General features: G+C 52.4%; 1 protein-coding gene across 2 annotated transcripts in view; it reads right to left on the bottom strand.

Annotated features, from left to right (window-relative positions):
• Positions 1–3,255: 3,255 nt before the first annotated feature.
• TM9SF4 (transmembrane 9 superfamily member 4) overlaps positions 3,256–16,389 on the bottom strand; it is a 51,130-nt gene continuing 37,996 nt past the window's right edge. For both annotated transcript variants that reach the window (XM_043883466.1, XM_043883465.1), the window contains 8 exons: positions 15,872–15,953; positions 15,703–15,778; positions 12,874–12,957; positions 10,915–11,090; positions 10,377–10,440; positions 9,068–9,187; positions 8,227–8,316; positions 3,256–5,219 (listed from right to left, as the gene is read on the bottom strand). In XM_043883466.1, the coding sequence (XP_043739401.1) occupies positions 5,070–5,219; positions 8,227–8,316; positions 9,068–9,187; positions 10,377–10,440; positions 10,915–11,090; positions 12,874–12,957; positions 15,703–15,778; positions 15,872–15,953 (842 nt within the window). In that variant the 3' untranslated portion in view covers positions 3,256–5,069. The remainder of the gene's footprint in view (positions 5,220–8,226; positions 8,317–9,067; positions 9,188–10,376; positions 10,441–10,914; positions 11,091–12,873; positions 12,958–15,702; positions 15,779–15,871; positions 15,954–16,389) is intronic.

Here is a 16,389-nt window from a genome sequence, read left to right as displayed (position 1 = left end):
TTTGCCCTCCAGGAGCTGCATTCCTGGGAGTGGGTCTGGCAGCTCAAAGCTGTCTTTTCCATTGGATAGGAAGAAGCTGAAGGCTTTCTGGAGGAGGTGGCAAGAACTTCCAGGTGAGGGGGTGGAGTATTAGGTGTACTGACCACCATGGGCCACAAGTTGGGGAGCTGAGATAACAGATGGCAGGCATGTGCAGGATTAGGGTTGCAGAAGGTGGTCCACCCAGGCTCTTACTATCCAGGCACAGGCCCTGCACTTCAGACTACAGTTCACGTTTGTAAAATGGAACAGAACAAGGGGTAGCCCCCAGGTCTAGGAGGAGGTAAAGCAATGTTCATCCCACCAGCCCATGGGGATCCAGCTCTTGGAGGGAAACCAGGCAGAGACCCACTTGCTCCCTGGTTGGCTGCATCTGAGAGTTTCTCTTGTCCCTGATTCTTCCACTTCAACCTCGTTTCTTTCTTTTTCCACAAATATTTTGAGCACCTCCGTGTGCCCGACAATTACTATACAAGTTTCAGTCAGGTCAGAGACCGAAATATACCTCTTGAGTCCTTTGCACTTGCCTGAGTAATTTATCCTCTGCAAAGCTCCCCGGAGGGCACAGTAGAGTGTGGGCACCGAGCAACTCCCACCTGTCCACCGCAGGTGGGAAATTACTGCTTGGCATGGTGGCTTTGATGGAAGGTTCTATCTCTCTGTGATCTAGGTCCCTGTTCAGAGCTGTTCTTTGCTTGCTACACCCCTCCACATCACCCCCTTTCCACCCCCGACTCCTAGTTCTGTCTGGGTGCCTGCAGCCGCAGCCCTCTGCCCTTCCACCGAGTCCCTCGCCCCTTATTAGCTAGGGAACCCTTGTGAATCACAACCGAAAAGGGGTGGGGGCCCAAGGAGGGCGGGGCGAGCCCCGTAGAAGACGGCGCGTCTCTTCCTCCCGCAAGAGGTCTGCTGGGGTCGCCGCCAGCCGCCCAGCCGTCCGTCTCGCGGAATCCGCAGCGTCGCCCCTGCGCCCCTCCAGGCTCGCGGCTCCCGCAGGTTTTGGCGGACGAGGTTTCGGGGGGCCTGGAAACCGCCGCGCGCGGGTCCCCGCGTCTGGGGCCCGAGAGGCTGGGGGACGCGGGTACCCAAGACCCTACAGCCCTCCCTGGGGCCGCCCCGCATGTGCGGGAGCGCCAGGAGGAGGCTTCCGCGGCCACTGACCTGAGCCCGGAAAACCGACCTTGTCGGGACGGCGCCCCAGCAACCTGTCGCACAGAAGGGTGGGGGGCTCGAGCTGGAGCCGGCGGGAAGGCCGAGGAAGTGACGACTGAGAAGGGCGCCATCTTCATGGAGGAGGTGGAGGGTGGGGGGCGTGGGGAAGCAGCGGTGGGAGAGTGGGTGAAGGTGGCGGAGAAGCTGGTGGGGGAGGAGAAGCTAGAGGTGGGAGCGGAGGCGCCGGAAGGCCTGGGGCCCCTGAACTTGGTGGCCCAGGTGTGGACCCTCTGGAAGCCGTCAAGTGGGGAGCAGGAGGCCCTGAGTGCCCAGGCGGACAGGGCCTACCTACGCCTGGAGCGCAGCTGCACCTGGTCCCAAGGAGCTACATCATTCAGAATATTTCTGGCTTCTGGGTCACTGCCTTCCTGAGAGGCTAGAGGCCACGATTACAAAGCACATAAGGAAACTGGGTTGGTAAATATGTTCACTGTCTTGATTGTAGTAATGGTTTCATGGTGTGTGTATATATGTCAAAACATGGGACTTCCCTGGTGATCAAGTGGTTAAGACTCTGTGCTTCCACTGCAAGGGGTTGCAAGTTTGATCCCTAGTTGGGGAACTACGATCCCACGTGCCACACAGCATGACCAAATATATATATGTATCAACAACCTATCAAGTTGTGTAGTTTCTGTCAATTATAACTAAAAATATAAACATAAACAGTCTTTTTAAAAGGCAGCTATAGTAGTGGTTGGAACGGGTTTTGGAAGCTGGCTTCTTCAACTGAGTACTGCTACAGCTCTCACCTGCCACGGGATGGCTCAGCAGTCTACCTGAACTACCGGGGCTTGTGACCTCTTCTGTAAAAGGAGACTAACAGAACATGTCTCAGAGGATCATATTCAAGATTAAATGAGCTAACACATGGAAAGTGTCCAAAGTGTCTGGAACACAGGAAGTATCCCATGAATGGCAACCAGCATCTTTTTCACTGGTTTGGCACTAAGATTGGGTGGACCTAACAGGCAGCTCTTGTTTTTGTTTGCTGTGCATCCCTTACTGTGGTGAATCGTTTCCTTATCACCCATTCCACGTGACTTTGGTGAGCAGAAATTCACAGTATCCAATATCCTTGCAGTATGCAGCCTGTTAATAGTACTCAGTCCCCCTAGCTGTAGTGATTGGTCCAAGATGTACAAACAGTAATCCCAGCTGGGCCCCTCAGAGACCTTTCCTGGGATTTATCTATGTTGAATATACTGACATAATGGGCTTTCTTCACTGGCTAACGTAGGCCGTGGGCTCCCCTGGTAAAGAATCTGCCTGCAGTGCAGGAGACCGGGGTTCAATCCCTGGGTTGGGAAGATCCCCTGGAGGAGTGCACGGCAAGCCACTCCAGTATTCCTGCCTGGAGAATCCCCATGGACAGGGGAGCCTGGTGGGCTACGATCCATGGGGTCACAAAGAGTCAGACACGACTGAGTGACTAAGCACAGCACAATGTAGGCCTAGACTGATCTATGCCATGCTCTCCCGGCCTTCCACAGAGGAAGGAAGACTGTTGACAGTGGGATAAAATGGTACAGAGAAAAGCAGAGTGGCGACAGGGAGAATCTTAAGACTATCCTTTCCCCTGGATCTATCCAGACCTGAAGCCAAACCACTCTTTTCCTTGATGACTTATGAGCTAATCAATCCTTGGGGCTTTGGGCAGTGTGACCTGTTTCTACTGTCTGACACTGAAGGAGTTTTACATGACAGGTGAAGTGAGTGAGCAGCAAACTATTAGAGCTGGGACTCCTTTAAAAACCAGGTCTCACTGCTACCAAAGCTCACATGTATTTGCCATTTCCTACCTGGGGGACCAGAGGGGTGTGCTGAGGGATTCAGTATGGAGGGGCTAGGCAGGTGGGAGAGGCTTTGAAAATGCACCAGGAAGGGCAGCAGAAAGCCTGATGGGAGACTGAGCTTTAAGGGAAACCATTCAGCTCAACCCACTGGGGGAAATCTGTGTCACCTCAGACCTGTAACCCTTGCGAGAGAGTCAAGAGACATGACAACAGGACAATGACATATTTATTTACAACTGGACCAAAAAAAAGGCATACAGGCATCTTTTAATTAAAAAAAATGATGATGATTAAAAAAGTCAGAAAAATTGATGTCTGAACTGTTTATGAGGAGTCTGTTTACCCACTCCCCCTGAAAAGAGAATCTCTTAGGGAAAAAAATTCAAGATGTGAATGAACAAGACTCCATTTTCATACTCCACTGCTTGGGTTCCCTTTCCTCCAACCTGATTCTTGGTGGACGCCGCTTAGTACTGCGGAGTCACTGAGGCAAGGTTGAGAAGATCACTGGTTTGACTGGTGGAGCTGGTGAGGGCTGCTGGGAGAATCTGGGGGTGAGGGTGAGGGGAGTATGTCCTAGCTTAGCCAGCATCCTGAGCTTTGTCTTGTGGTGGGGGTCCTAATGGGGCTGGAGCAAGGGTGAGCGGCTGTTACTTAAACCCTAACCCCAGGGTGTGTTTGGTCTCTTACAACTTGAGAGCAAAGGTCTGTGACAGGCATGGGGAAGGGCAGGGGTTAGGAAGAGGGGGTGCCGATGAAGAAGCCAGGCATCCGTGTCAGCTCCTCTTTCTAACTTAGGCTCCTTGCTTCTTCCTGGGACTCGGGGAAGGAATGACACAACTTATTTTCCACCTTCCTTCCTGCAAGTAGTGTTCGGGGTGTTCCCCAAAGGAGGCAAGAGTTCAGACAGGAAGTGGAGAGGTGGGGTCTGGCTAAAAGAGCTGTGTGTGGGCACAGAGGCTGGGGGATGTCAGGGAGAGAATGCCTCTTCCCAGCCATCTAAAGAGGACATCTGAGGTCTCCAGGCCTTGTCCTGCCCTGGAAGCGGGCGAGGAGAGGGCCTCCCACCAGCACACACTGCCAAGAGCAGCACACCGCCCCCCAACCCCCCAACCCAGGAAGGGGCTGAGGAGCAATCTGAGGGGTGAGGACCCTCATCCAGACAGACACATGAATGCTTGGTTTGGCTCTGGAAATACTTGGCGCCAGATCCAGGGTTTCTTGGCACGAAAGACAGTTCATTGCAAGTCTCTCCTCTGGTCCAGCGAACTCCCGCTGCTCTGAACAGGGGCGATTCCTGCTGTCCTGGGGCACTTGGCGCCCAGTACTTCTGGGGGATTTCCTTGGCTCAACCAAGATCTGGGCTTGCTCCCAGTGACAAGATGACCAGAGGCCTGGTGGGGAGCCCTGCTTTGAGCAGCCCCGGGAGGAGGCTAGGGAGGAAGGAATAGGGAGGGGAAGGGGCTGGAAGAGGCTAGTTGGCACTGAGGATGCGAGTCCGGGCTGAGCTGTGCTTTGTCGCGGCATCAATGGCAAGGACGGGCAGCGAGAGGCTCAGAAACCTCCCTGCAGCCCTGGCGTTTCCTCTTCCAGTTAGTCGTGGGGTAGCCAACAGCCCTGAGGAACTGAGGTGGAGACAGTGACCAGAACCCAGTGTCTTGGTGGATTTATCCATCCTGGATCCATTTGTTAAAAAAAACTAAGGGAAAAAAACCCCAAACCAAAAATACACCTGAATAAACAGGTCCGAGAGTTCCTGCTGGAGGGAACTTCCTTAGCACTGAAGAAAAACAACCCACAAAAAACTCATCCCCCATAGAACTGCAATAAGATGATGAAGAAAAATGCAAGATTTATCTACAGGCCTTCCCGCCCCCCACGCAGCCCCGGGATCCAGGAACACTGTGCCAGGAGTTACATTCCAAACGAGCAGGAGTTGTTTTATTTTACGTGCCTGCAGTTCCCTGTGCGGGGCGGCTTCCTGTCCGTGGATGGAGTGGGCCAGACCGTGGTCCACCCCCATCAGTCTATCTTCACAGCAGCGTAGATCTTGCGGACAAACATGTAGGCTGCATAGAAGCCGATGGTGCCCGTGAGGAGCCAGAAGGACAGGACCATGAGGGCCGTGTAGCCAAAGTAGAGGAGAGAGGGAATGAATTCGACGATGTCCAGCTGGGGCACAAACGGGGAGAGAAGGGGGACACTCTCAGTGCCAGCCGGCTGTGGCCAACCAGGTGTCCCCTGACTTTCGCCCAGACCTCGTGGGCAGGTAGTGAGGGGCAGGTGGGGAGCACAGCCAGGGTGAACCTTCATCAGCGCCAGGGCCTGTGCTCCGCCTTGGATGCTCACACCATCCAAATGGTGGGTTATTAACCTATTTTACAGAGGAGCTGGGATTTGAACCTGGAGTCAGAGGGCTAGGAGCCCAAGGCCCACATCCGCTGAGCAGGCCATTCCTTGTCGGGGCAGGAGTCCTCCTCGGGAAGGGCCTGGGCGCTCACTGGAGATGGGGCTGACCGCAGGGCCCAATGCCAGAGTGATGAAGGCAGGAGAGGCCACAGGCTGTCACTGTCCCGCCCTCCAGTCCCCAGGACAGTGCAGTGAGACTCGCGGATGGCGGGAGCACGGAAGTCGGAGGAGGACAGAGGTGTTCACAGCTCCTGACTTTAGGACCAGAGAGTCACCATGAGCCTGTCTCAGCCCATGGCGCTCTCCACCTGAACGTGCTCTGTCACTTTTGTTACCATCTCCCGGGGAGTCATGGGGAGTTGATCCTGGAGCATCTGAACTCCTTAGCAGAGTTCTCAGACCTGGGCAGGGATGCCAGGTAATCTGGGCTTTGCTGCGCCAAGTGGAGCTAATCTGGGACCTTGGTATCAAGACCTGCCTGCCCACCAGGGCCTGAGTGGGGCCTGTTCCAGGGCTCGTGGGCAGACACATGGTCACAAAATGCCAGAAGTCCACAAGAAAACAGTAAGGGTCTCTGTTTGAGACCATCTCCCTGAAGTCAAATAGCCACAAATTGGGGGATGAAGGCCATGTTTTCCAGCTCAACCACCCATCTCTTTTTTATGAGCTTTCTTGTGGCTGATGGTGGGGTGAAGGTGATAGGGGGAACAGAGTAGTGGTAAATCCAGTGGTAAAACCAGAAAAGGAATGAGGCAAAATGGCGGTGCTGGAAAGTTCCTTAGAGTTCAAACAGGCCAAGGCCAACATGGTTCAGACAAGGCTCTCAGGCTGGCTTTAGAGCAGAGGAGAAAGCCTTGGGCAGAAGCAGGAAGGGCAGGAAGCTGAGATGTGACCATTGTGTAGGGAGCTATGGAAGCAGGCTTCGCTTGCCCAACACTGGCTCTTGTCTTCCTTTTTCCTGGGGTCTTGGGTACCCACTCCCTATCCCGTGGTCCTGTTGGAGCTGTCAGTCCAGTACAAGCCTAAGCTCGTCAATCAAAGCACACCGTCCTACTGGACATGAGGAATAGTGAGGGGTGTCATATAATCTGGGCCAATGAGCACCTTCCCTGGGACTGATAACATGAGGACAGAGGAAACACTTTCTTTTATCTCTAGGGCTGCAAAGCTGAGAAGAGACTCTACGGCTGCTACTGGCCATCCTTCTACTTTGTGAAAAGATACTTCCTGCAGACTGAAGCCAAGAACACACACACAGAGCTGAGGTATAAACACAGAGCCCTGGCATCATTTAAGCTGCTGGATCTAACCAAGCCTGAAGCTGCACTTCAACTTCTTATTAAACTTACATAAGCCAAAACATTTTCCTTTTTTGCTTAAGCCAGCTGGAACTGGGTTTTGGTCACCTTCCATTCAGAAGAGTTTCTGATAAATAGGGGCTGTAGAGAAGGGAAATTAGATTTGTTTTGCAGGATTCCAGGAATAAGATTGGTCTGAAGATGGAGTTTACAGCGAGGCAGATTTCAGTGTGAATCAAGGAAGACCTTAATAATGACAGGAGCTATCTAAAGAGAATGGGAGCATCAGGAGGGAATGCCCTCAGTCACTGATATGCTAGAGCAGGGGTAAGCAAGCTTCTTCTTAAAGGGACAGATTATATTGGGTTGGCCAAAAAGTTCATTCAGATTTTTCTGAAGATAGTATGGAAAAACCCGATCAAACTTTGTGGCCAAGCCAACAGCTGAGGCCATGTGGTCTCTGTCAAAACTACAATACTCTGCCACTGTAGTGTAAAAACAGCCTGGACAACATGTAAATGAATGACCACCAATAAAACTGTTTACAGCAACAGGCCTGCGGGCCCATATGCCACCACTGACTGACTCCTTAGCAAGGTGATCCTTTGTTGGGATCGTTGGAGAAGGGGCCAGTCAGGGAACCGGAGGCAGGGGCGGAACCGCACTCAAGTATCTGGATAGTCCTTTCCAACCTGATGTTTTGGGAAAGGGAATTCTAACCTTCACTTGGTTAGCCTATGGCTCTAGTTTAGTTTCGAAATATAGCTTGGCTATAAGCAGAGGACTTCTTGCTTTGGAAACCCAAAATACAGTGGGTAAGATTGTCTTCAGTGTAAGTCCTGGAGGTGACACGGGGTCCACCAAAATGACTCTCAGACTCCCCTCAGTGGCCCATCTGATTACTGTTATGCGTACATCTACCAAACCTGGCGTGGGGATCTGTTTGGACTCTTAAGCTACCTTTTGGGGACCATGAGCTCTGTGAGTACAGCTTAGCTCCTCAATCTGACTGCTAAAGGCTACTTTAGCAGTTTCTGTTCTTATCTCTTTAACTCTTCTCATTTACATTTATTCTTTCATGTTATTGTTCATTTTACCCGTCTTCTTTTCTTTTTTTTCCCTTTCTTTTTTTTTTTCTCCCTGTCTTCTTGAAGTGAACACTGTATTACCTTACTTCCTCTTAAAAGCACTGTAAGGTGATACACTTCCTTTTAGCTCTGCTTTGGTTGTCATCTCATAGGTTTTTCGTACAACATTCTCACTGTCGTTTATCCTGAAGGCTTTTGTCACCCAAACATATTCTCTTTCCAAAGAGATTCTGTTCTAAGAGCAGGAACAGTTCTAGAATGACCCTGGTCCTCCCCATTCTTGGTAGAAAAGTAAGATTTGGACACTAGAGGCTTTTCCCCAGCACCCCCTCCCTACAGTCCTGCCCTAAAAGGGCAAAGTGTCTCCCTCATGCAGGGTGGTACCTTGTTAACAAAATAAAAGATGGCATAGACCAGGACGTAGAATGCAGATCCCCCGGAGACTAGGAAATTCCTCCACCACCAGCGGTAATCCTGAGGAGGAAACAGAGGAGGGTCACTGCTGTCTCCAGGCAGAATCTCTTCCCCATTTCACAGTTGCCTGAGGAGCTTAAAGACCCTGTATAAGGATGGTAATATTTGGGGTCATGTGAAGGTTTTATGCCTTGACTGTGATGGTGGTTACACGACTGCATGCATTTCTAAAAACTTACACAACTATAGACTAAACAGGGTGAACATTACTGTTAATAAGTTACATCTCAATTTTAAAAATCAACAAGAAAAGAACAGTATTAATATTAGCATTTCGGAGCAAACGTTCACCACAGGCCACGTCCTGTTCTAGGTGCTTATTGTGAATCAGCTCAGAGTTCATGCAGCAGCCCTCTGCGTTAGGTCTGGAAGGCACGCAGAGGTTAAATGACTGCCCAAGAACTACTGGAGGAGCCAGGGTTTCAGCCCAGGCTGTCTGTTCCAGAGCCCTGGCTTTGCTCGCTCTGCCAAGAGATAGTCCCCAGATGGAGGGCTGGTTACCCAAATGGCGCCAGCTGTTGAAGAAATCCCTACTGGAGTGGACTCAGTACTCACAAGTACTGTCATGAGGTCGTGGTGACCTCCACCCACGAGTCTACAGCTGAACAAATGGAAGTTCGGCAAGGGGAAGTGACGCACTTGCCCAAGGCCTCAGAAGACGTGGGACCACGTGGGAAACCCAGTTTCCCCTGACCCATTCGATGCTGGCCCCAGCTCCCCTACCCCCAAGTGCTGGCCACATTCCCCTCACCTCTGCACACAGCTGGAAGTACACCATGACGATGCTGATCTGTGAACAGGACACCACCAGGATGATAAAGACGAGGAACAGGAAGCCGAAAAGGTAATAGAACTGATTCTCCCAGATTGCCTGCAGATACATCAGAGCCGGCCTTCAGTGAGCCCGCCCCCTGCCCCTGCAGTCCCTGCCTGTGCTTGGGAACTCCATCCTTCAGTCGGGACTGGCAGGAATGGAGACCCATCATGACCACTGGGGCCTGTGGTCCTGGCTTGTGCCTGGCCTGGTCTCTCCTCTCTGGAGCAGAGGGTGAGCCAGGCTGTCCCTAGGGAGGGGCTGGGGCATGGCTGATCCTACCATGGGTGGGCCCTGGCCTGAACTCAGCAGCTTATGGAAAATAACAAATCCCACCCCAATCAAAATTACACAGCAGCCCCCACTACCTGGGGTGGCTCACCATGCGCCAGGCACAGTGCTACACGCTTTACGCACACAACCCCACATGTCAGCCTGTGAAAGGGTGGCCTTTCACAGTGAAGGAGGCAAGGTTCAGAGAAGTCCGTGACCGGCCTGGGGTCACACGAACAGAACAGAGGTGGCCCCCTGGGTAGGCAGCCAACCTGTCCCAGGCAGGGCTGGGTAGGCGAGGGGGTATCAGCTGGGCGAGCTGGGCCACTCCAAAGGTGCGGTTGCTTGTCCAGCACCGATTTAGGGCAAAGCCCTCTCTCTGTGCTGGACACCGAGCTGGGTCAGCTGGCCTTAGATGGCTCTGAAGAACCCTTCTGCCAGCTTTCATCTAGGCAGGCCTGAGAGAGGAGCAGTCATCATTAAAATAGCAGCTATGAGTTAAGAAGCATTTCCTGAATGTCAAGCACTGTGCCTTTTACAGACATTATCATGTTCAAGCCTCATGAAGATCCTGAGAATTAAGCATCATTTCCCACATTTTCCTAGCAGTTCTGAGTAACTGAGATAGGTAAAGACAAGTGCAGACCCAGAAATCAAAGCAGATGCAACAATGCTATTAATAAAGGTGGTGACTAATGGCAATATTGCTAACACAGCCAAAGCAGCTTCTAGAAATTCACTGAGCCCCTCCCACACCAGACCCTGTCCACATGGCACATCTCACTTCACCTTCCCAGCTGTTGTGAGAGGCAGGACTGTTACTGTATTTTAGGATGAAGAGTGGGGGCTAAGAGAGGTTAAAATTTCTGTCTGAAATTTCATAGACAGTAAGCGGCAGAGCACCTGAGCAGGGGGGTGGGGACAAGGCTGGTGTGGGTGAAGGTGAGGGGTGGGAGCAGGTAGCAGTACTCACACTGAAGATGAAGAAAAGCTCGATGAACATGGCACCAAAGGGCAGGATCCCAGCCATTAGAATACTGCAGAGAACGGGAGGGTTAACACTGCTGGGAGACCTGGGCCACTGGAAGCTTCGGGCTCCCTCCTGAGCCAGTGAGAATGAGCGCGCTAACACAGTGGGGTAGGTCTAGTGCTTCTGGCATGTTTTTGTACCACTACAGACATTCAAGAAGTATGCACCACTCTCCCCATTTATAGATGGGAAAACTGAAGTACAGAGAAGGGGTGTGACTAGTCCAAGGTCCTATAGGTAGTTGTAACCTGTCACCCTGCACCTTTCCACCCCACCCCTGCCTGGCCAACACCTAGTCTGGCTACAACTGGGTCCTACCTTGGAGTGAAGCTGAGCTCTTATGAAGTCTACTAGAGTCAGCCATGGTGCAGCCCCCGCCTGGGAGGGTACCCTCGTCCACGTCTTCCCAAGGAGACGGCTCAGCGAAGTGTCGGCTTTATGGACCCCAGAAGCCCCCACCTGGCCCCTGCTAAAGACTCACCCCACGAATCGGTTCATGTACCACCGCTGCTCAGGAATCTGCCGGGGAATCTGGTTGGTGCGCACGGGGTTGTCATACGGCTGCTTACGGAAGCCGAAGTAGTAACCCAGGTAGACGAGGGGCAGGGAGATCCCGAACCACATGCAGAGCAGGGCCACCATAGTGGGAAAGGGCACCTGTGGGCACAGCACTGTGAGGCTCCACGAGCCCTGAAGCCCAGGCCAGGTGCCATGCAGTGGGGACAGGGACCTTCTGGGTCCCAGGGCAGGAAGGGCTCAGCAGGACACCATGGTGGGGAAGCTTCTACAGACACACCCCACACAGGGCTCCTGGCCAGACCATCCTGGGGTGGACCCCAGCCCTGGCAAAAGAGGAGGACAGATGGAGGACCAGCTGAGCCATGAAGTGAAGAAAGAACCACGGCATCCCACAGGAGCTTGTCACCAGGGAGGATGTGGGGAAAGAACAAGGGAGGGCCTGAGAACCGGAAGGGGAGATGAAGGGCCAGAATAAAGGGAAATTACATGCTATGTTAAGTGGAAAAAAAAAAACCAGAAGTACACAGACAGTGTGTGTCCAATTTTGTTCAATGAAAACACCACACTATACCACTAAGTGAAAAGCAGGATATCAAGCTGTATGTACAGGACTCCATTTTAATTAAAATACCCCAATACTTAAATATGCATACATGCCTAGAGAGGCCTATGACAAAAAGTTAACAGTACTTCCTCAGATGGGGTATAGGGGATTGCAATTGATTTTTCATTTTCTTCTTTAATCCCCATTTGCAGTCTTACATTTTTCATGCAAAATGAAAGAAATAAATTAATATTTGTAAAGTATTTAGAACAAAATTTATTCCAAAGTAAGCACTATATGTTTGCTATTATTTTATAATTTTACAATTACATTATTCTATTTTAAATACATCTAAAAAGAGGTTGAGATGAGACAAAGGATGAGATGGTTGGATGGCATCACTGACTCAATGGCCATGAGTTTGAGCAAACTCTGGGAGGTCGTGGAAGACAGGGAAGCCTGGCATGCTACAGTCCATGGGGTCGCAAAGACTTGGATATGACTTAGCGACTGAACAACAAAATTAAGTTAGAAGACTGCAAAGATAGGAAATTCCCTGGCTACGACTCTCTGCTTCCACTGCAGGTTTGATCCCTGGTTAGAGAACTAAGATCCTGCAAGCCACACAGTGCAATCAACGAAAAAAAAAGACTGTAAAAACATATTAAAGATCTACATTAACTTTTCTGTACTTTCCAAAATTTCTACAATGAGTGTTTATGGTGAGCAGCTGGTAATTGGGAGGAAAATGTTGAGAGAGAGAAGGGAGACAGGTATAAAAAAGAGGAAGTGAGAGGAAGAACAGGACCCGGTCTTTCCTGAGGGCAGCTCCCTGGACTGCTGGGAAGAACCCAATATTCCGCAGCCTGGACTGTGGGCCCCACCCAAGGCCCTTCAATGGGTACCTCAGTGAGAGGGAGGCAGTTCCCTCCACTGAGGCTGGGATGGCAAATGCCTATCCCACCTCTCTTGCAGCTCATCAATCAAGACCATCTTCCCATCTCCAACTGAGTCCACAATCCTCGAACAGGGGCTGGTAGGGACATGACGAGGAGAGCCTCGTTTTGGGATCCTGGCCTCATCAGGTCACACCAGGCAGCTTTCCCTTGGTTGAGACAAGGGAAATTCCCCAGTTGGCCCCCGGACTGTGGAAACCTCCTTTTAGAGAAGTGAGCTTTAGGCAGCTGTCTGAAAAGAGTCCATGGGAGGGTCAGGGCAGATGGATGCACAGGGCTGGGGAAACCCTGGCCAGCCCTCAGCCCCCAGGGCTGGGAACAGACCTCTGGGGACTCAGAAAAGGGAAGGAAACAGCAGGAAGTCACCTGAGGGGATGGGTCTGAGCACAGCTGGCCCTCCCCGGCTGGCGAGGGCACTTACCGCTCCTGATGAGTGCTTTCCCCAGATGAAGCAATTCAATACGAAGCAGATGCCAAAAACCACGCCAGGATACAGTGTTGCCGTCTGAAAGTGAGAGACACCAGGCTGGGGAGCTGTGTCTAGGGGGCTCTCACCTGCCCCCTGGTCGGGGCACCCAGACTAGAGGTTCCCAAGCCCTCCTGTCCTGGAGGACTCAGCGCCAAGATAATCCCTTCCAGAAAGCACTCCCTGACCTCGAGACGACGCGGGCCTCCTGTTCTGTCCTTTTAGATCCCTGGACCGCTCCTCCCTTGCCCTCACTCAAGTTGGTGATCTCATGCTGTTGTGACCCCACAGATGTGAGGTCTCGGGAGGACCATGTCCTGCTCATGATGTGCTCCCAGCACTCAGAGCACACTGTGCTCAGTAAGCATTTGTTGAATAGGAGTGACCAGATAAAACTCTAGTAAACACATTGGTCTGCACCTCAACCTAAACTGTCTGGGGTGGTGGGGAAGCTTTAACTGAGGCTTAAGGGCGGCAGGTGCTGGCCTCCAAGTGCATGATCTCACCTAACCCTCACTACAGGCCTAGATGGGAAGGACCACCACCAGCTCTTTTTAAGAAGAGGACAGTGAGGCCCAGCGATGTTAAATAACCCCCATGCTAACTTCATACAGTCAGCTAAGGGTGTAGCAGAGGTTCAGACCCCGGCTGTCTGACTGCAGAGGCCCCGCCTCTGACACCCTGTGGGGTATTCTATCCAGTCAGGATCTCTGGGGCTAGGGCTCAGGCACAGTGAACCAAAGCTTTAGACTCACAGTTGAGCCTTCTTCACTACTGTGACTTCTGAGCACCCAAGAGAGTTGCCGGTCACAATGCCGGAAGCGCCCTGCAATCTGGCGCTCAGCCTCATGGCCAGTTTTATTTATCTTTGGCCCATAGCCTCCCACACTCACTAACTGGCCACTGCCCCTCCATGTCTCTGACTCTGGCCCTTTATCAAAGGTACAGTTAATAGCATCTCAGGTATCCGCTTCCTGAGTGTCAATGCTGAACTGGTGACCTGCCATGTACAGTCTCCTTGCATCCACACAACAACCTGGAGACACCAGCGCCCTGTGGATAGATGAGGAAACCAAGGCTCAGAGAGCTGGTCAAGGTTACCAACCAAAGAGAGAACTGGGCCAGGACTGGGATCCAGGAGATTCTAGAACCTGAGGCTGCCCTGCTGGCTGCTTCCATCCAATGGAAACTCTCCTCTCCAAAGCCCAGCTCAAATGTCATTTCCTCCTTCCTGTCTGTCCTGGTTTATTCTGCTGTGTAGCAGGGAATTCCTTGTCTGTCCTCCTGGCTGAAATTTATGGACTGGCCACTGTGCTAGATATGAGGAAGAACAGGGGAAAAGTTCAGATCCACAAATGGAGAATAACACATGTGGCACTCGTAGGCACAAGGCTTTGCCCTGGCCCTTTTGGGGTGCCAAGGAGGACACTGAAGTCAGAATCAGGGAAGGAGGAGGTAGCTAAGACTTAGCCACCCACACAGGTGCCAGAAGAGAGGCGTGGTCATACACCTGCATGACTGGAGCAGAGGCCCGCCTGGGAAGGTGGGCAGAGCTCCATACCAGGGATGGGTCACAATCTTGCAGGGAAACTAGGGAGGTCTAGCGTAGCCAAGGGTCCATGAGAAAGGCAAAGATGCCTGAATGTGGCCAAGAGTCCTAGGGATGGAGATGGGAAGGAACTCATGCGCTAGTTGGCAGGAGATCCATCCACACTTGATAGATGAGGGCAGGCAGCCACCCAGGTGTCTGCCTTGGGGCCTGGGTGGATGCTGGCAGACAGGGTTTGTGCTGGGACCCACCCAGGGAGACTTGGAGGGTATCTGGTGGGAGACTTCATCAGTGAAGTCTCACCAGGGGAGAAGAGGGCTGGGTTTTACAGTTCTGAACATCCCTGGTTCTCAGTACACAGCAGCCCAAGGAAAACATCTGATGCATCAAGCATTCATAGCAGCCTGAGAAAAACACCTGATGCATGACGAATTCAGGAAACTTTTTTGATCTTTCCAGAACAATTTTTAAGCTCTTCCATACTGAGGGCTTCCTAAGCGCCAGGAGTGTTAGCTAGAGTTGGGCTAGCCTGAGTTCCCCTGAGTTTTCGAAAGCTATGAGAATGGTTTCAGAAGGCTGGGTCTAGAGGCTTTTCCCAGTTTGGCACCAGGGGTTTCCCTGGTCCTCTAAGGGCTCGCTTGCTCTAGAAGGGGCTCAGGACTCCTAGGTGTCCTCTTGTTTCCCAGGTGCTCTCTCTTCTGCTGCCAAGAACTCTCCTCACCACCAGGACAGTGATTGTCAGGAGCTGACCCTACTCAAGAGGAACGGCGGCACCAATTCTGGCAAGCAGGCCGACAGGGACGTGGGGCCCGGCCTCTCCCACCTGTGGCAGATAATTCTCTCTTTACTCTGCTGGGCAGTGTGTTCTCCCAGCAGCCCTGCTGATCAGGTTTTGACCTTAAACTTTTGACACCTGGGCTTGGTGCCTAACTCCTATTATTCTGAATCCCCTATTTCTACTTGTTCTTGAGCCATGGGACAACACAGGCTAAAAATCACCTTATTTCAATTCCCTCTTTTCATCAATATGGCAACTAAGGCCTTCAGAGGTAAGCACCCATGGGTGAGGTGAGAGCCCAGGGCTCCTGCTTGGGTGCACCCCTCCCACCCCTCGTGCTGCTGCCCAGCCTCTGGCCTTGAACACCCCCCAGGACGTGCCTCTGCTGCTCCCGAGGAGCCCAGGAGGAAGCGCCTCGGCTCCCCACCAGCACAGGGAGGGGATGTGGGACACTTACACAGAAGGCCCCTTTCTTCCACCGATGGCCCTTCAGAGTGCGGTACAGACGGCCGGCTGAAAATCCACCAAACACCCTGTGGGGAAATGGCGGGGGTCCACACCAAGGAGACCTGTTAGCTGAAGCGGAGGCTGCCTGAGTCAGCCCCGAGCCCCTCAGACACACCTACCCCATGAACATGAAGAGGAAGCAGGCCGTGGTCATGAGCGCTCCCCGGCTGGAGGGTGATAGCATCCCAAGCATGGCCACAACTGAGGAGGGAGTGGGGAGAAAGGGAAAGTCAGGGTCTCTAGGCCCCAGGGCCCCATCCGGGCCGGCTGACAGGGCCCTGGCGCAGGTGAGGCTAGATGAGGCTCCCTTGGCCCTCCTCTCTACAGGAGAAGACTGGGTCTTAGCTGGGGTTCAGAGGGGTGCAGCAGTTACTATACGTCAGCAAAAAAAGAAAAGTAGGCAGACTGACTTCAGTACTGCCTATAACCACTATATAATCATTTGGGGGGTGTTTTCTGAGAAAAGAGACCTGATTCCAGTCTAATCCTGGCGTGGAAAGGGGTAGGTCATATAATGCCTGGCTGCAAAAGGAGGCCAACCTCCCCGTGCTGATCCGTGGCTTCGCTGGCGGTGTGGCTGTGGAGGGGCTATGGATGGTGCTGGGAAGATCTGAGGAGCAAAGCACTGGGGCCTGTG

The sequence above is a fragment of the Cervus elaphus genome, chromosome 23, assembly GCF_910594005.1.
Source record: "Cervus elaphus chromosome 23, mCerEla1.1, whole genome shotgun sequence".
NCBI classification, from domain to species: Eukaryota; Metazoa; Chordata; class Mammalia; order Artiodactyla; family Cervidae; genus Cervus; species Cervus elaphus.
This window is presented reverse-complemented; position numbering and strand designations above follow the sequence as displayed.